Genomic DNA, 18,786 nt, shown 5'->3' with positions numbered 1-18,786 from the left:
CCTTCCTTCTACGTGTTCCCACTCGCCGTCTCCTTCGCCTTCGCCTTCTCACCATGTCGGGTTTCCACCTTGAATGATTCACGAAGGGGATCGTGTGTCCATTTTTATAGAGGCGCGTGAACGAATCGTGTTTCGTAGTCTCGAAAGTATCGGTCGTACGTGGGAGGTGTGAAATCCGTCACCACGTCGTCCAACGTTTGCATCTTGATCAAAAACCCGTCCAATTCCTCCACACCGCCCAGAGCGTAGTTCCTCAGTTCAGTCAATGTCTTTTCGTACGTCGTGTAAGCGAATTGGGTCATGTCCATCTTGAGCGAATACTTCTTTAAATCGTTCCATCCTTTCAGTGCGGCGGCGAAAGCCGTCAATCCTACCGCCACGTACCCATCTTTCCACACGGACCCCACGACGATGCTCGCTGCCGCAGTCAGAAAGGCCAGTCCGTTGAGAATGGCGTTGCACAATTTGTAGTAACCGAACATCTGCCTTCGACACCACCAATACTTGTGGTAGAAAGCGTACAAACCGTCCAAACGTCTCAACACGTCCAAATCCACCACAGAGGTAAAAGGTTCATCAAATAAACAGACCGAAGTACTCATGACTCTTTTCCAACCAGTGCCAAACGTAGTCTGACTTTCTGTCGGGACGTTCGATCCTTTTAGCTTGTTGCTCGTATTCCCAGATCTCGTCCTTGAAGGCGGTTTCTACGGATTGGTTCAGGATGTCCTGGACTTGTCTGTAACTATCGCATTAGTCCGCGATACGTTTCATGTCTTCGTGATCCATGCTGGTCGCATCCCAGTAAGAGCGGGAGCATCGACATAGATGCAGGAAGTAGGGGAACCACTTGACTTCGCTTCTCAACATGTTCTCAGTTTCGCACACTGGTCGAATTGCGAGTCACCGTAGGACGTTGTCCGTTCTTATAGGTAGTCGTGATCGTATTCGTGGTCGTGATGCCTGCGATTCGTCGACCCGCCGCCGTTTGTTGTTGTTGGCGCAAAATCTCTTCCAATTGTTGCTGCATCTGGGCCTGGTCGAGAACACGGGTGCCTCGACTTCTTCTTCCTCCTCGACCCGATCGAATCGACGAAGGCGGTGTGGAGTCACCGCCACTACCTCCGCCTCCACCTCCTCCGCCTCCACCTCCTCCGCATCTGCCTCTGCCTCTGCCTCTGCCTCTGCCTCTACCTCTGCCTCTGCCTCTGCCTCTTCCACCGCTACCACTAGCGCTACTTCTTCTGCGGCTGCCGGAATCACTGGAGGACGTCGGTGTATTTTGACGTGGGACGCGTCTCGGTCGTTTCCCTCCTCGAACAGCGTGTGCCAAAGGTGTGGCGGATGTTATCCTGGGTGCACCGACACCTGCTGTGACATTGGAGCGCGACACTGATCCAGCACTGCCGACACCCACCGTGACGTTGGTCTGTGACGCACCCGCGCCAGGAGTGCCTACTCCGACGGGCGAGACATTGGGCAGGGGTGGTGTCGCCAGTGACGATAGCGGTGAAGGAGGAGTGTTCAGACTCGCACCCACACCCGCTGCAGATGGAATGGGTGTACTCGTTCGAGTCAATGGAGTCCAAGGCGAGTAATCTTCCAGAGCCGAGAAGTTGAAATCATCACTACCATAAGAGCTCATTTTTATCCATTCCCCTCTCTCTTTCTATCTTCTTCTCGGCGAGTTCTCGTTGCTTATGAACCAAATAATCGAAACCTTCACCGTTATATGCGTTTATGACGGACCGTACTTGACGGTAACTCTCGCATTCTGTGACCTGTCTCATCGGTTCGTAGTCCAGCTCATGGGGATTCATGCAGTATTTGAGTCTGGTCTTGCATAGGACAATGAACATCGGAAACCACTCGACTTCGCTCCTCAGCATGACGGTGTCGCAAACTGATGGCATCGTACGAATCCTTCGTCTTTTAACACATGGCTGAGGACGCGTTGATCGTCCTGACTGGCTGGATGAAGATCCAATAGCATGTATCCGTAAGGTCGATCGGTGACCTTTCGAAACGTGTCCAACACCTCCTGCCATTGCGTGGGAAACGATTGCAGTAATAGATTTCTTATCCCCAACTGATCCCGAGGGTTCTTGAAGGCCGCGATGTAATGAGCGTTGCGGGAAATGGTCTTGGCGAATTTTCCGTTAGGGAATAGATCCTGGCACAAGTAAATCACCGTGATGTTCCGATGATGCGAATGTTTGGTGAAGAGATCCAACACGCGCTTGTCGTTACCACCCTCGTCCATCAGATCGTCCAGGACCAACACACCCCCTCCAGGAAACCATCGGGGTAACTGTTCGCTGTCGGGGATGCCCTCGTAAAACTTGACCCCACCCTTCTTGAGCTTTTGGAAACCATCTTGCCACGATCCGTAGCAGTAATGAATACTCTTCGGTGTTTGTTGGAACAAGTCGCCGTTCTCCAAGAGCAGTTTGGTAGTGAACACCGTCTTGCCGCACCCCGACGGACCCGCTATCAACAAACTCGACGGAGTGTGAAATTGAAACGCTTTGCGTCGTTCCATGATCTTGAAATGGTCCAGGGTTTCGAGACGCTCCGTTTTTTATCTGAACAACTTGGCCAATGGGGTCTTGACGGCTGGGATGCGTTTCAATAGACCCAATAGGGTGACCTTACGATTGAAACAGATGGGTTTTTTCTTGGCACGACTCTTGATCTTGGCCATGGCCCTCTTGGCAGCGGCTCTCTTGGGACGCCCTTTCTGGGCAGGCGCCGATCTCTTTTTTCGAGGTTTCTTGGCGAATTTACTCAAGTCTCCGAACTTGTGTTCGTACCAATGCCTCTTTTTCATTCTTCTTTTCCTGTCTTCCTTCTCGGAAAGCCTCGGCTTGGCGGGCGCTCTCTTGCGTTTCCTACGGGTGGTCACAGTCGCTGGTAATTCACCGGTGTCAAGGACAGACGGCGGTTGAAAAGACACTTGTCTTCTGGCAGGTTGAAGTATTTTAAGATCGAGTCGTCGTTTTGGCGGTTGGTTTTTCTTGAAATGAGCCTCACTGGGTTGAGGCGTCTTTCCACCCGCTTTTCCATAGCGTTTTTCTAACCTGGCTATGACGTCGTCCAAATGTCTATGCCCTTGAAACTGAAGAGGCATGATGTGTCTTGTTTTGTCAGTAAATCCATAATGAACCATTTTATTTTCCGTCGCACCTTTTTATGCACTCACAAAGTGATGGCGAAAGGACTTATTGCCGTAGCGAAGAACGTGCCAATACGGGTAACACTTGTAATCTCTACTAGCGTTCGTTTGAAGTCTGGCTCTGATACTCAGGTGGAACAGGTTGTATCGAAGCCAATGATCTTTTTCCCGGTCCAGTATGAATCGGACTCGACGGTAACTGTCGCAATCCAAAATGCGTTCCATGACCTGTCGAAGAGGATCGTCCGAGGACAATTTCGTACTCTCTTCTCGACACAGTTCTAAGAATCGCTGGAACCATCTGCCTTCACTACGCAACATCCTTTTCTCAAAAATGAACATCTTTTATTTCGAACAGCTTACTTTATAACAAATGACGCACTCCTCTGGAGGATCCGCACGTGTCCTGGTGACACGGGGTTTTACAAATCTTGAGCCAATCCAACTCGTCCACGATCAAACGTTCTAACATCTGTCCTACTTTACGATCGTTCTCCACAAACTCGTTTTTCTTAAAACGATTCAAGAAATCGTTCATGTCACGACCTTCGGCTCGGTCGATCAGGAACATCAGGGCGTAACCACCGCAACTCTGACTGAATAGGGACTGTAGACTCTTGCCGTTGTGAATCTGGTACTTGAAATGGCGGTCTAACCAGGCTTGGATCGGTCCGGCGGTTCCGTACGTGTCCAACGGCAGACCGTAACTGTCCAGGATCTCGCACTTGTTCTTGTCGGCCCACAAAGCGATCCAATGAAATCCCGGTTTATCGTGAGGGTCCGTGTTCACGATGTAAGCGGTCGGTCCTTCTTGAGGTACTGTTCTTGGAAGCCGATCGCAAGGGACCGTGCCGTGAAAAACACAGCAGAGTGACGGATTCGTCCGTGCCAAATAATCCAATTGTAAATTATTCAAGGCTACTTTCTCCATTTTTCTTCTTGTCTCATTGGTACACGTCGTAGAGGACGACTCGGTTCTCGTTGATCTCCAGCATGCTCTCGAATTCGCCGTACAACAAGATGGTCAGGTTTGAGCCTGGGGCATCTCCAAAATCGATCACCAGACGCAGTTCACCTTCCTGCTTGGGGTTCAACACTGGACTGTCCAAACATCTATTGGCTGTGTTATCAAATACAAACAGGTTGCATCTCTTGGCGTGTCCCCAGTCCTCTTTCCGGACCATGTTTCCTTTTCCTCTGCACAAGACTCCCCAGGCTTTGAGGAATCTTTGGTAACCTCTCAGATCTTTACTGTCATCGTCGTGTTTGAGCTCCAAGGTCTCGTAGGGGTACTCTTCACCTCTCACCAGTTGTTTGATGGAAGCGAGATTGAATTGTTCAAAACTGAACGGATTGACCGTCACAGTTCCATTGAAGGCTGTTTGTTTCATCAACACCACCACCAACCGATTAGGTAGCTTATTGTGGAAAGGATTGTTGCACTCGAAATGACGATTGTCATTGGGATGAGAGTAAGTGCGAATTTCACCTCTCACCGTGGGGTAAGTGGCCACTCTTCCACCTTTCATGCTGGTCATGAGTTCTCGGTACACCGAGGGAGTCACTCTCACTTGAGACAGGAACAATCTCACTTTCACGTCGGCTTCAGTCAGTCTGGGAGTATCGGCACCGGCCCATTGGACTGTCCACATAGTGGGGGCATTGAAGTACATGTCGATCTGGATCTGTACACCAGGTACCAGTAACTTGCTGAGATAAAACACTTCCAGGTAAGGTTTGAACCTCAAGGTCACTCTCTTTCCACCAAAAAACTGAATTCGACTCTGAACCATGTTCTTGAGATCTTGGGATAAAGCTTTGTAATCGTCGTGAGTCGGATCCAACTTATTGCCTGTCATCACATCGGCTTCTCCGCGACTGGGTACACCGAGACAATTGTACCAACCCTCTGGTGTCAGGATCGATTCACCGTCGTCTCGGTCATGGTTCAACAGCGCTTCGATGTAGGCTTTGTAGTGGTAAGTATCGGTCTGGGGGCTGATGAGAGTACCATTCAATCTCACATTGATCTGTTTGAAGAGGGTGTGGGCCAGATTGTTGGCGAGTCCTATGGTAGACGCTTGCGCTATATTACCTCCGGCAGCTGTCTTGACGGCCAACTCCACTTCGAAGAAACTCTCGTTCATGTCGATGAAGTCTTCTTGAGGATCGATTTGGAAGGTCACTGGGTTGATCCCCGTATTGAACGGATTGATTCTCACCTCACGTCGCGACGACATGCTGAGATCCGTGGGAGGAGTGGTGAACATGTCCAGGCGGGGGTTACGAACCCCCGCCGACCTAGCGTGAGCCACGAGGTCCGTCATCGTCTACGTCGTCTTCTTCGTCGTTGCACGCTTCTCAGTGCTGACTTTACCCAACGGTAGTCTGGGAGTTTTGAGCGTCTCCGGAAGAGCGAACCCCCTTTATACGTGCGTATCCCGCCGGGGAGACGTCTCACGCGTCTCGAGTAGATGGGAATCATGATCCAAACAGGTCTCTTCTTTTTCTTTTACTACCCAAAAAGCGTTGGAACTCTTCCGTTGCTTTACGTTTCCCGGAGCGAATGGCTCCCCGCTTTAACCCGGCGAGTGCTCCTTTCCAATTGGGCTTTCCTCCTTTGCCACCCGATTTTAAACCTTTCAGACCCTCCATGGCCGTCTCCTTCAGAACGTCCTTGAGAATGCCGGGACCTCGTTTCTTGATGCCTTTCCAAACCTGGCCGAATATGCCAAACCCCGATTGGTATCCGTCGGGATGAAACCGTATCAAAGTTCCACCGATCATGATTTCTTAAAGTGTAACGTCGCGATCGTATTGCCGGATCCAAAGTTCGTCAGTTCTCCAGTTGCCTCGGCCACTTGCACTTCCATAATGTCCAGTACCTCTTTGCGCACGGGAATATATTGAATGTGAGCGGGTTCGAAGTACTGAACACCGTCGCCTCTTCGAATCAAGTTGACCTCTCTCAGTAAATCCGTGACTTGATTTCCCACCACACTTCCACCTCCCACGTTAGAGTACACGAGCAAGGAACGCGAACTGCTTCCGATCACACTCTCAAACGCTTTGTTCAGGTTCAGAAAACGCCAATTGCAATAGATGCTGAGTCTCAAAAAATCAGCAGTTCTGAGTGGGTTTTTCACGACGAGGAAAAAAAAAGCATTTCCATCAGAATCAACCAAGTCTCCTTCGCTTGGAATGTTTGGAATGACATCGTCGAAAAATTCGATTCGCAAGTTGGGACCCAGCACGTAACTATTTCCACTCTCACGGATCCACCCCATTTTCAAAGCCAGATCGACGTTGAATCGTAAGGCGGGTCTATCCGTTCTGGGACGTAAGATGTCTTTGTTATCCACGACCAGGTCTTCGCCTTCCCACTTGAACTTGACGTAGGTTCTTTTCCCATCATTCGTGACATACTTCGAGTTGAATCTCGGTCCCGAATTATTGAAGATGCGTTGCCTTTCGAAGTAGCTGATAATGGATTTCATGAATTCAACACCGTCCACGTTGCTGAACACCTCTTTGACATTTTCGGTGTCGAAGAATGCTTCTCCAAACGAACGTCCATTGGATGTTCCAGGTTCAAGGCGTCTCCAGGCGGTATAGGCCAAGGTGACTTTACCTTCAAAGTCGGTGAAGGAAGGCAGCGTCACGTGCGCATCTGGCATGGCGATGCTAAACAACCCCACTTTCCATCCATGTCCCTCCAGGCGTATGGATTGGGTAACCTGATCTTGAAACCGTTGGCCTTGTTCTCCGGAAACTCGTTCTTACTGCTGTGACTGGGTAAAGTGATGTAAAAATCACTCATCCTTTCTTGAAATGCAACGTGATCGTCGTCACACCCGACGCAAAGTCCACCAGTCGTCCGTCTTCCTCAGACACCTCAGTCTCGATAATGTCCAAAACGGCTGTACGCACCGGTAGATATAGGATGTGTCTCGGTTGAAGGTCGACCGACTCCGGATCGTAACGCACTTGTTTCAACAGATCCGTGACTTGATTTCCCGTCACCATACTCTGTCCCACATTCGAATACACGAACAAGGAACGACGCTCGTGACCGAACGCTTCTGCGTAACTGCGATCCAGGTCCGTGAAAACCCAATTGATGAAACAACTCAAATGTAAGGTGTCCGGGTCGATCTTGTAAAATAGTTCGTCCCCGTCATTCTGTCCTATGATCAAGTCCGTGGCCGTGGGTACCACTTCCTTGGGAAATTCTTTCCTCAAGTGGGGTCCCAAGACGTAACCGGGTTGTCCGTTCTGTAATGTTCCCATCTTGACCCATTTCATCTTCTTGGCCAATTCGATGCCGATGGACATTTGGGGGAAGACGCGTTTGCCGTTGATCAGGAGGCTGTGGCACGTTCTCGAGTTGTCGAGGACGCATTCTCCATGCTCGGCCCGATGCATGACCGTGTACAGCAATTCGGTGGGATCGTCGGCTTTGCTCTTTTTCTTGTACAGGGTCACGTCGACATCCGTTCGATCTCCCAACCTATGCAGGTATCGATCTCGTATCGCGTTCAGTAACTCGGTACCATTCCTCGGCGTGAATTCCAAATCGCCTTCTCGCGTCACTCCAGGGACCCGCGTGTATAGGTTTCTAGATGCGTTCACCATATCGATCCACCAGATTTCAAACAGAAGAGAATTCTTCAAACCCATCTTACGCGTCGCGGACGGAAACGAGAGGTCGCTGATACCCACTTTCCATCCCGGTTCTCTCAACTGCAACGGGTTCGGCAGACGATTCTTGAAACTGTTGGCCTTGTTGTCCGGGAACTCGCTCGTGCTGGCATTACTCATCAGTTGCACGTAAAAGTCGTCGACAGACTCATTCATACTTAAAGTGTAATGTCACCGTCGTCACGCCCGATGTAAAGTCCACTAGTCTTCCGTCGTTCTCGGCCAATTGCACCTCTACTATATCCAAAACGTTGCTGCGCACGGATTTATATTGAATCTGATTCGGCTCGTACGTCGTCTTGATCGGGTCGTGGGGGACCTCTCTCAAGAGATCCGTGACTCGATTCCCCATGATGGTACTACGACCCACATTCGAATACAGGTACATGGGACTGCGAGGCGGAGGGAGGTCCGGATGAACGACGACTCCGCGATGATAGGTCTTGGCGTATTCCTCGTCCAAATAACTGAAGCGCCAGTTGCAATAGGGACTGAGCTGTAACGTCCCGTGGCTGTCCAAATTCCAAAATTCACGAGATCGATTGCTGTCATGGTTGGTCCAGTCTTTCTTGAAATCAGACGGGACTTTGTCGTTGGGAAAGATCTTGATCATGTTCATGTCCAAGTGAACGGAGTAATACGATTCCTCGCGAATCAAACCCAACTTCTTGACCAGTTTAGTACCAAAATACATTCTGGGGCGTTTTCTGTCTCCGGACTCGTTGAGGAACGTGTCGGTGTTATCGATAATCAAATCGTTCCCCTCCCATCGGAACACGGGGTAGTATTTTTTCCCGTCCGGCGCTCGTAGACTTTCGTTGGCGTGATCCATGTAATGATACAGGCGTTCGTGAAAACGGTTGATGAGGTATTGCATGAGAGATTTACCACTCGTCACCTTGTTTCGGTCACGGTTCAGTTCCTTCCCGCTGACGTAAAATGTCACGGGGTAACGATATGGACTCCACGTAAAACCGTCGTCTTTCAACCTGAACGTTTCAGTGGTCCAGTCCATACCGAACACATAGTCGTCGTCTTCAAAGTCGTGCGCTTGAGGGACCGGTACTTGCTGAGGTCGTGACGGAGGAATCGGGTAAGACACACTCGCCAAGCCCACCTTCCATTCCTTGTCGGATTCAAACAGGAGCGGATACGGCAGACGGTTCTTGAAACTGTTGGCCTTGTTGTCCGTGAACTCGCTCGTCCTGGCATTGCTCAACAACTGCACGTAAAAGTCTTTCATTTTTTCGTCTTTGGCTTTTGGGTCACGTACAATCCCTTTTTATCAATCTAACTGTCGTACTTGACTGGCCAACCTTTCCAGCGCACCAAGACTTTATCCCCTTTCCTTTTGACGATCTTGTCGATGCGGAACAGATCGTCGTCTTTCACGGACACCTTTTGCAAATCTTGCGCGTAAAACGTGCCCTCGACCTCCGTGCCGTCCCATTCTTCCACCTTGTACGTAGTGACCTTCCCAGGACGCACCCTGCGTATCACAAACACCTCTTCGGTCCAACCGGGTAAATACCCTTTCTTGAACTGTCGGAACTTCTTGTTCAGTCTCACACGGTCCCCGACTTTCAGTGGAGGTCGTCTCGATTTTTTTCCCCTTTTTCTTCCCGTAAAGAGTCTCCCACACGTCCTCGCTATTGGCTAAAGTCACTTGATCGGGAGCCATCTTGATACTGCGATGATACGATCGATTGTACCCTCGGACCAGATCTTGAAACACGGGCACAAACTTCATCGTATTCTTCACGGTGAAGTATCGGTACAAACGTTCTTTCAGGGTCCGATTGAATCGTTCCACCACACTGGATTTCGTATCCCCACGCGTCGAAAAATGATGAATGCCTTTCTGCTTCATCAAATCCTGAAACGTCTTGTTGTAGAATTCCTTCCCGTCGTCCGTCTGGAGATTGATGGGTTTTCTACCTCCTTTCAAGATCTTAGCCATGGCTTCCGTCACCGCTTTACCCGTCTTGCTCTTCAAGGGCTGGACCCAGGCGTGCTTGGAAAACACGTCCACCACCGTCAAGAGGTAACGATACCCTCGATTGTACCTTGAAATATTGATCACCTCGATCAGGTCGGCCGTCCACTGCTCGTCGATGCCGAACACCACCACCGGGACCGTGGGAAAACGACGACGTCTGGGTTTGTGCAACGTGTACCCCAAATCCCGTTGCAGGACCTCGCGAGCGCGTCGTACCGAGATCTTATTGGCCTGGGCGAATCGCGTCAGACCGCCCAGACTACCGGGTCTAGAAGGATCCCGATACCGTCCCAGTAACGTCCCGGTCGAAAGCGGTTTTTGCTTCTTTTGACCTTTCTTCATAGTCGATAAAGTTTGTAAACGCACTGTCTCCACAACTCGAAACGCTGCTCACGTACCTCGAGATACTTCTTAAATGAATCGGGTTGCCGTTTCAACCACAAGATATAAACGACAAAACGCATCACGTTGGGTTCGACGTCGGTATAGTCAAACACCTCCAAGGGCGAATCACTGAAGTTGTACGGGATGGGTTCACCCTTACCGTATCGCTCGTAGACTCTAGTGCACTTGGAACACAAGGTCGTCCAACTCCATCGATCGGCCATGGTCGCACACACTCTCGAGATCAACCAACTCAAAGCATGAGACATAATGATTTGAACCCAATTTTTTATTCACACTTTCTTATATGTACAAAAACGTCGTGCCTGATTGGTTCTTACGAAAAAACATCTCTGATTGGCTAAACGAAAAAGAAGGCAAAAAGACTTAGTCTGAATCTGAAAAGTAGGCAACATATTCCGTGTTCTTACAATCTTGACCGTACTCATTATCACAGTCTTCCTCATAGGTATCCATGGCATAATATTTACAATTTCTCCAATCACAACCCACTTTACCGGGTCTCCACTTCAGGGCTTCCTCCTCGTCCCCCTTCACATAGAATGCTTGTCGCATACTTTCTCTACACTCACCACACAGGTCATCCTCATCCGCTTCTAGGGCACGGAAGAAAAATCGATCCTTCCACAGATCACGCTGACGCATGATATCGTAGATCAACTCTTCCAACTTCAGACACGTTTCCTTGTGAGCGCACCTGTCGAAAGTCAGTATCTCCTCCACCCTGGGACTCTTGTCGGACTCCAACACCCGTCGTGACAGGTCACGAGCGAACCGCAAGGGTTCAAACAGATCACGGATGACATCGCTCATCATGTACGTGAGGTGATCCGTGGCGATCAAACAGGCACGCTAGGTGTCCAGGGCGGGATCCCGACAATGAATGAATTTGAATTGACCGCTACCACTTCTGTACATCACGCGACACCACTCACCGCAGAAAAGGTAAACATTTTCGTTCCTCTTCATCATCTCCAAAATCGTACCACCCCAGTCAGGACGACGTCTCATCAAGAGCTCGAAAGACCACAGACAATCGGGTATTTGACCTAACGGTTCGAAGAGATTGTCAAAAATGTACATGTCCACTTTGGCATCCGGAATGGCATCGAGATCTCCTAAAGTGTGTACCTTCTGATCCACAGTCTTCTCCACTAGGTCCCGAATCTGGTTCGAGTTACTGTAGTAAGTCATCTTGCCTCGTCAAACCTCTTTCTTCCTAGATACGACAATTCAGGATGGTGCTTCGGGTCTCCCCAGTCAGTCAGGTGTCTTCGAAGCCTAGTGAACAAGGGATTAACGACGTGCAACTCTAAGTTAATTATCCTCGTATAGGGTGACTTCTTGCCTTCTTCTTCGATTAAATCCAAATTGTCAGAAGCTCAAATGTCAAATTGTCAAATGTCGTCTCAGATCTTCAATGATCTCTTCAAAGTCCTTGTCAGTCAAAATCCTATGAGTCATCACCGCGTCAAGAGCAAGTCGAGAATGATTCGCTGCGTCAAACGGGCTCCTTTTATACCCGCGCCGCGGATCCACTTTTCACCCCGTACTTTCCCGGATCACGTGCCCTTTTCAGATCCACCAATCACCATGAAGACCGTCACATGATCCCATCACACCACACGTCTACGATTGGTCGTCAAAAACGTCCATAAAGTCGAACCACGTATTCCATCACGAGTCACTTTTCTCAGCAGTCGTCATGGATTCACACGTCGAACCCGTCAGGAAAAAGAAAAAATCGTCCAAAAAGAAGGAGGCGCGTAAGAAACTAAAACTGCTCTTGCCCAAGAGAGTGGAAGGAGAAGTAGGAGGTAAACTACAATCCACTTTAGATAGATGGTTATTCAAAAGACCTCGTACCAGACTACGTTTCAACGAACGCGTCCTCTTCAAAGAGATCACCCCGGACTCGGTCGGTTGGACCACCGTCCCTCTCAAAGGCTTCTCGCAGCCATGGAGCGCCTTTTCGATCAAACGTCAAGAAGCCAAAAGCCAAATGAAAAGTAACCATTACAAGCGAAGGCAAAGACTGACCCCCAAAAACGTGCGAAAAACCAGACACATCCTAGAAACCATGCTACGGGAAAACACCTTGTTGGGATACTAACTCAATCTCTATCTTCATAGACTCAAAGCTACCTGCCATTCAAGGCGGATGCCTGACCGTGATAAGAGACTCACCTCCTCGAACCATGCAAGTCCTGGAACCCATGGGACTCGACAAATTCAAGAAAGACAACCTCGTAGAATTACCACCTGAAGTGGACGACCAAGGAGAATTCACCGAAGTACAAGTGTTGGAGGAATTCGACCCCGATCAGTTCCTGAACCAACTGAAAACCCAAGATCCCACTTGCCCGCGTTGCATGGTACCCATGGAATATGGAAGAGTGAAAACCCCCGAAGGTGGTACCTGGTGGGAGTATTACCGATGTCCCTCCTCCAGATTCTACACCAAGTGTTATGTGACCTGTGGCGCCAAAGAGGTGAGCACCTACCTGAGACGCGTCGAAGAACAGACCCACCCCTGCTACAGGAACATCGACCCAGCCCGTTTCCGATGTCTATGCAGCAAATCCCTGGTCTTAGCCACCTCCCACTCTCAGTCCAACCCAGACAGGCTCTATCTCAAGTGTCCCAAGCGTACCTGCAAGTTCTCTCAATGGATCGACGAATACCCGCGAGGAGTCGCCGAAGCCATACTGATCAATGGACGGAACCCAAACTAAGAAAAAAGAGACACACAGTTTTTCGTAAAAAGACACACTCCGATTTTTATTTCACAATATTTACATGTTGGGTAATCTATCCTCCGCGTTGATCATCGATCTCATTGTCACTTGATTACATTGGTTAAAAGTACTGTAATAAAAACTGATGACGTTCACATAGCGTCTAGCAGTGTTCCTTTGTCTCTTGGTCCATGTGGACTGAAATGGTTCGAAACCGTAACACAACATCAGTCTATGGAACGTGATCCTGTCCACGGGCGGCTTCACCTTCACGTCCCATACAATGTTCTTACGTATGGTACGGATCGAGTTGAACAAGGTCCTGCTAAAACATTTCTCAGTGCTACGGTACTGGAACAAACTCCGCGTCCAGTTTTCCCTCTGCTCATCCATGAAAAATAATATCTGATGCAGCATTACCTCGAGCTGACTGGAATCCCTGATGCCCACAAGCCAACGTCGACCCGCCAACAAATCCCGGATGGGAAAGTTCATGTCCTCGTAAAACCGGGTCCAGGGTGCATCCATTCGGTCAATGGCTTCCTCATAAGTGACATCGGGCTTTCTAGGTCTGAAATTGTTCTGCAGATATATCTCCCTCAAGGCCATAATGACGCTCAATACAAGTGAAGACACTCAGAGTGAAGATCGGGGGCGGCGTGGATTCGCTTTATGAAGATCCGTCCAGCCAATCACAGATCAAGACAAAGTCACGTGTTACCACCGACCCAGGGGATAGGGGGTATCCCCCCTACCACACCCACTCACGGTAGGAGACTGGACACCATTATACCGTGTGTATAAAAATCGAGTTGGACCGTTCACTTTTCACTCTGAGTTATTCAACTTGTATGAGCGCCCATTACAGAAGACTGTGGATACTCTCGTTGCTGTGGCTTCTCGAAATACCGAGTGAGTATGGAAGTATTAGAGCAGTGTAACGTAGAATTGACCACTAGGGAAAAGCGGGTGAGAGAGTGGATGAAGGACGAAGAAGAAGAGACCCCCTTGTACATTGACCTAGAACAACTTTTAGATTTTATCCGGGTGGCCCTAGACGAACTAGATCTTTTGTTCCTGGAGGAGAGGCTAGGGACCCTTGACGAGGACGAGATCAACGATTTAGTCATCCATGTAGACTTTGTACGCGACACTTACCGGCAATTGCTTCAATTCTAGACATGGAACCACCCCTCCATTGTTACGTATTCAACCAGCTGAGACCCTGCTGCCGCCAACCCATCCTAGAATTGAGAAGAAATGGGACCCACACCAAATTCATACGCGCTATCTCGGGACCACTTAGAAAAGAATGGGGACTAGGGTGCGTCTACGCAACCTGTTGCGGAGTCGTCTATGGCATGTACCACAATGTGGAAACCGACTGTTACGAACCCGTCTTCCTGGGAAACAATTACGACCAGGCCCTGTCACGTGTCAATCACGTCAAATCGTTTATTGATTGTCATCCCGAAGAAAATGAGGGCGCCGGTCAATAGGACCGTGCACACGTCCCACACTGTCAATTAAGTCGTGGTGTCCAATAAAAAATTGTTTTTGCTCTATTTTTCAGACTCCATGTCTCGATTTCCTAACCCCCAATGTATATGGTGCAAGGAAGGATACACTTTCAAGCACAGTATCAGAGACTACTTCCTGACACCCTGTTGCGACCAATTCTTTCACGGAACCTGCAAAGCCCTCCACACTGAGCGGTTGAAACCCTCCCAAATACTCTGCCCTCATTGTAAAACCGTGAATTTCGGACTACCTCACGATGACAGCCCCAAAACCAAGTCCTAAAGAAGTAAGCGCTTCGATGGTCTAATGGTTAAGACGTTGAGTTGTGGCCTCAAAGACCCAGGTTCGATTCCTGGTCGGGGCATTAAATTTTTTTCTTTTTTCCCTATAGAGACCCCTGGCCTGTAAAATCTATTTGGACGCACCCCACCCCGACGAAGATGTCATGCTCCTTTTCCTCACCCAACACTTTCCCTAACCCTGGTACATGCGAAGAGACCTCTCCAAGATCTGGCCCTTCGGACGCGTGTTCGAATCCTCCTCAGGCCTTCACGGAGAATTTCTCACCCCACAGACCATGATGCTATCCCTCGTGCACCTGGGAACCAATGACGTGCAAGCAATCAGGATGATGCAAAAAATCACGCAACAAACCATGTACATTCTCTCGTTAAAGGATCTTTATTAGTTACAGGCATGAATAAAAATGTTTTTTTCACTCCTCTGGTGACGTCATCTTTTCGATAAATGCTCGGTACGCCAACTCTTCTCCGTCGCCCCAACCGCTCTTCCACTCTTTCCATCCGGCCTCAAAACTCTCCGGCAACCTCTCCAAACGCACAGGTTCCTTTTCATCCAGAGACTTGTCCTCCAGCATCTTCCTTGACATGGCCTGTCTGAACTTGATCACCTCATCCGCCAGCTTCGTCATCTCTTTCTTCAGGAGGTTACCTGTACTGTCCCTAATGGAGCTTTTCATAATCTTTCCAAGAAGACTTTCCTTCACGGCATCCAACACTCTCGATGCAAACTCCTCTCTCGGAATGTCAGCCGGCAACGCTCCTGAAGGAATACTAATCACCTCCACCTTCGTCTTGCTCTCCTCTGAAGACATCTTCTTGTCGATCTCAAAACAACATTACCCACTCGATACTCACGCAAACCCTTTTATTTCCACATCCGAACCTCGATTTCAGGCATTGGCTAGCGCCTTATTTGACCATGCACGTGACAACCTCGATTTCATGTTGCCCTTATTTGGGCATGCGCGTGACCTGTGACGTCACGAGCGCCATTTTCTGCCCACCAAGGGGCCATCTTGGATTTACAAATTTAAGAGAATGTATGGGAAAATCATGGTCACGTGGTACAATCCCTGGCTCCTGATTGGTTACTGCCCCTATCAGCGCTATTGACTACTCTTGGAAGTACTGGTGAAATGAAACTGATGATGAAATTTTGCCTGTGTTTGCACAAGTTCTTTGAACTTTGAAATCTATTTTCTCTTGTTCCCATGGGAAATTGTTTCCGGTGTTATTTCAGGCAATTATTTATGTATTAAGCTTTAAGAACGTGTAAAAATGACTGTACCAGACTTTTGTCTACTAAAACCTGAAATTGCTCGATTTTCTATCGGATTTTGTCTTAACTTTTTTTCCTGTGCAGGTAACCTTTTTGGTGTGAAAGACCCTATCCCCAGCGGGCTTCGCTCACGTGTGGTTTATAAGTTTACATGTGCGTGCTGTAATGCCTGTTATGTCGGCGAAACCTCCCGACATTTTTCCACACCCGTACGTGAGCACTTAGCCGTTGATAGGGCCTCTCACATCTTCAAACATCTTCAGAATTCTGAACGTTGTCGCTCATTGTGTTCAATAGACTGCTTTCATATTTTAGATCACGCCACTACCAGCTTTCAACTCAAGATAAAGGAGGCTATCCTTATTCAAAAAGAACTACCCTGCCTCAATCAGCAATTACACCATGTAAATCTAAAATTATCCTTTTAATTTACACCTTTTCACGTTCTGTTGTTACTATTTGTCTTAATTAGCATTTTTGCCTACTTATTATTCAACTTGCTTTGTAATCATTCATTCAACTGAAGATGACAGAAGTTCTGTCGAAACATGTCTTTTAAACTTAAAAAATTGGTCGTTTTCCTTAAAATCTTTACATGTCTGCTGCTATCTAGACCTTTTTTTAATTATTATTATTATTATTATCAATACCATCATCATCATTATTGTTATTATTATTATTACTATTGTTATTATTATTATTATCTTAAACTTCATTTTCATTAATTTACCTATTTAATGTGGTCATTATATGGTATCAAAACTGCAGTCATTTTCATGAAAAATCTGCCCCTCTCCACATAGCTATAGATAGTAAACATTAGTAATTTATCGAGTAACCCAGAAGACAAATTAGAATTTTATTTTCTCCTTGCTAATCTTACAGTGCAAACAGTGAATAGTAAAAGCCTTTCTGGAATTTCACGTGTCGTTGGCCTGTGATAAAAGTCAAGCTGGTCGCGATAAAAGTCGACCTGCCGAGCTCGAGGTTTTCATTTTCCCTTAAAACAACAACAACAACAAAATCTTTTGCAATGAAATTTCTTGACTGGTGCTTATTTCATGGAATTTCAGAAACTTGTAGAAGACAGTAAACGCCTGTCTAAGTACTTTTCAAATGGTCAGTCCTTGGGGTGTCAATCAATTATTTTTGACTGGTGTAAATTAAACGTGCAAAAATTGTTCATATGGAATTTTATTATATGGCTGTGTCTCACAAGGACTGGGGACTACCGAATTCACGAATTTGATTGGCTGAAATCGATATTGACCGCGGTCTAGATTTTCCCATCTAGACCGGCATCCAGACCGGTTTCATTTTGCGTTGAAAATGTAGCAAACTAAAATACAAAAATGTTCACCATTTTCTTTTATTTTCTTCTCAATCATTTATGGAAGTGCCAAAAAGCCTGATGACAAAAAAAAAGTAGAGAGGACGAGCAAATTTCGGCAGGTTTAAGTTAACTCATCGCCGTTTGCAAGCAAAATGTCAGCTAGTACAAAGCAGTTACATTAAACGAATTAAAGTTTTCTTCTTTGCCATGTAATAAACATCGTATTAACCGAGCTAAGTCGGTCTGTATGGGAGAATCTTGACCTCGGTCGTGTGTACAGACCTCACTGCGTTCGGTCTGTACTCACGACCTCGGTCAAGATTCTCCCATACAGACCTCCTGCTCGGTTAATAAGAGCTAAATATTAACTTCAAAAACCTGAGAAAAAAGAAAGTTAATTAATATTCTTTTCTTGCTTTGCACCTCTTTTTGTTACCTTTTGCCTTTTATGTTTCGGTTAAAAGTCACAATATGGCATCAAAGATGCCATATTTAATTTTGCCATATCACGGGTCTCCTGGGAATCTTAAATGCCTTAAGATTACTGTAGACCTTTAGACGTACCCCTAATTAATTAATACACCTGAGAATTTTAGCTCTGTGTTAACCCCCTATTTATAGCACGTCTTAAATATCTTTACCACTTACCCATTCAACAGTACTAACAAACCGAAATTGGCTTGTAACGACTACACAGTTAATATATATATTTGAGCTTCCATAAAATGCTTATCATTTACTCGACACACATCGATATCCAGTAATGAAATTAGCTAAGCATTTCTTGAACAAACAAATTAATTGAGCAAACAACATTCAGATCACCACGTGCGAGGGTCAAATAGCCAATCCTGTTTGCTTTTTAAGACTAAAACACGCAAAGAAAGACGTCTGAATAAAAATTAGGGTCGGATTGATTATTATTCAATATGTAGCCAAGAAATACATTTTTAAAAGCGATAGCGCTTTGCAGCCCCGAGAAGCGTGAGCATGTCCAAAACGGAAGAAGACATTTTAGCAGTCTTACGAAGCAGTCGCCCCTTTCAACACAAAGAAAACTGCAAAATTCGGCTTGGCAGCATTTACAAGTAGATTTTTCGACGATGGATCGAAAGGTGTCTTTTCGAGGGAGCTGTGGTAACATGAATTTATCGAATGTAGTTAAGAATGGACACGGTACTGTAGTTTTTTAGTATTCGATCCAGTCTTCTGTCCGACCTTTTGGTTATTCTGCACACCTAATAAACACAACTTGATTTGTTCGTATGTTATTTGAGTAATGAACGACGCATACAGGAGGACCTCTATTAAGTGGTTATGCTCGGAGAAATGG

General features: G+C 47.3%; 5 protein-coding genes, 1 non-coding gene and 1 pseudogene across 6 annotated transcripts; 1 reads left to right on the top strand and 6 right to left on the bottom strand.

Moving 5' to 3' along the window:
- Window positions 1-31: 31 nt before the first annotated feature.
- Window positions 32-613, bottom strand: LOC149113296 (uncharacterized). The gene has a single exon (XM_089288190.1). The coding sequence runs from the start codon at window positions 600-602 to the stop codon at window positions 105-107; it is 498 nt and encodes a 165-aa protein (XP_089144316.1). The 5' UTR covers window positions 603-613; the 3' UTR covers window positions 32-104.
- A 246-nt stretch (window positions 614-859) lies between these two features.
- Window positions 860-2,058, bottom strand: LOC149113295 (uncharacterized). Its single transcript, XM_089288185.1, has one exon. It carries the CDS (start codon window positions 1,643-1,645, stop codon window positions 875-877), a length of 771 nt encoding a protein of 256 aa, XP_089144311.1. The 5' UTR covers window positions 1,646-2,058; the 3' UTR covers window positions 860-874.
- A 1,564-nt stretch (window positions 2,059-3,622) lies between these two features.
- Window positions 3,623-6,212, bottom strand: LOC149113294 (uncharacterized protein F54H12.2-like). Its single transcript, XM_089288181.1, has one exon. The coding sequence runs from the start codon at window positions 5,500-5,502 to the stop codon at window positions 4,120-4,122; it is 1,383 nt and encodes a 460-aa protein (XP_089144307.1). The 5' UTR covers window positions 5,503-6,212; the 3' UTR covers window positions 3,623-4,119.
- Window positions 6,213-7,926: 1,714 nt separating this feature from the next.
- Window positions 7,927-9,599, bottom strand: LOC149113293 (uncharacterized). Its single transcript, XM_089288183.1, has one exon. It carries the CDS (start codon window positions 9,117-9,119, stop codon window positions 8,025-8,027), a length of 1,095 nt encoding a protein of 364 aa, XP_089144309.1. The 5' UTR covers window positions 9,120-9,599; the 3' UTR covers window positions 7,927-8,024.
- Window positions 9,600-10,538: 939 nt separating this feature from the next.
- LOC149113292 (uncharacterized) lies at window positions 10,539-11,626 on the bottom strand (annotated as a pseudogene).
- Window positions 11,627-14,831: 3,205 nt separating this feature from the next.
- Window positions 14,832-14,903, top strand: Trnah-gug (transfer RNA histidin (anticodon GUG)). The gene has a single exon. It is a non-coding gene; the product is annotated as a tRNA-His (tRNA).
- A 294-nt stretch (window positions 14,904-15,197) lies between these two features.
- On the bottom strand, window positions 15,198-15,656 carry LOC149113290 (uncharacterized). Its single transcript, XM_089288191.1, has one exon. The coding sequence runs from the start codon at window positions 15,651-15,653 to the stop codon at window positions 15,255-15,257; it is 399 nt and encodes a 132-aa protein (XP_089144317.1). The 5' UTR covers window positions 15,654-15,656; the 3' UTR covers window positions 15,198-15,254.
- Between the last annotated feature and the right edge of the window lie 3,130 nt (window positions 15,657-18,786).

The sequence above is a fragment of the Orbicella faveolata genome, unplaced genomic scaffold (genome assembly GCF_042242905.1).
Source record: "Orbicella faveolata isolate gen_17 unplaced genomic scaffold, um_ofav_v1 contig_15, whole genome shotgun sequence".
Classification (NCBI taxonomy): Eukaryota; Metazoa; Cnidaria; class Anthozoa; order Scleractinia; family Merulinidae; genus Orbicella; species Orbicella faveolata.
This window is presented reverse-complemented; position numbering and strand designations above follow the sequence as displayed.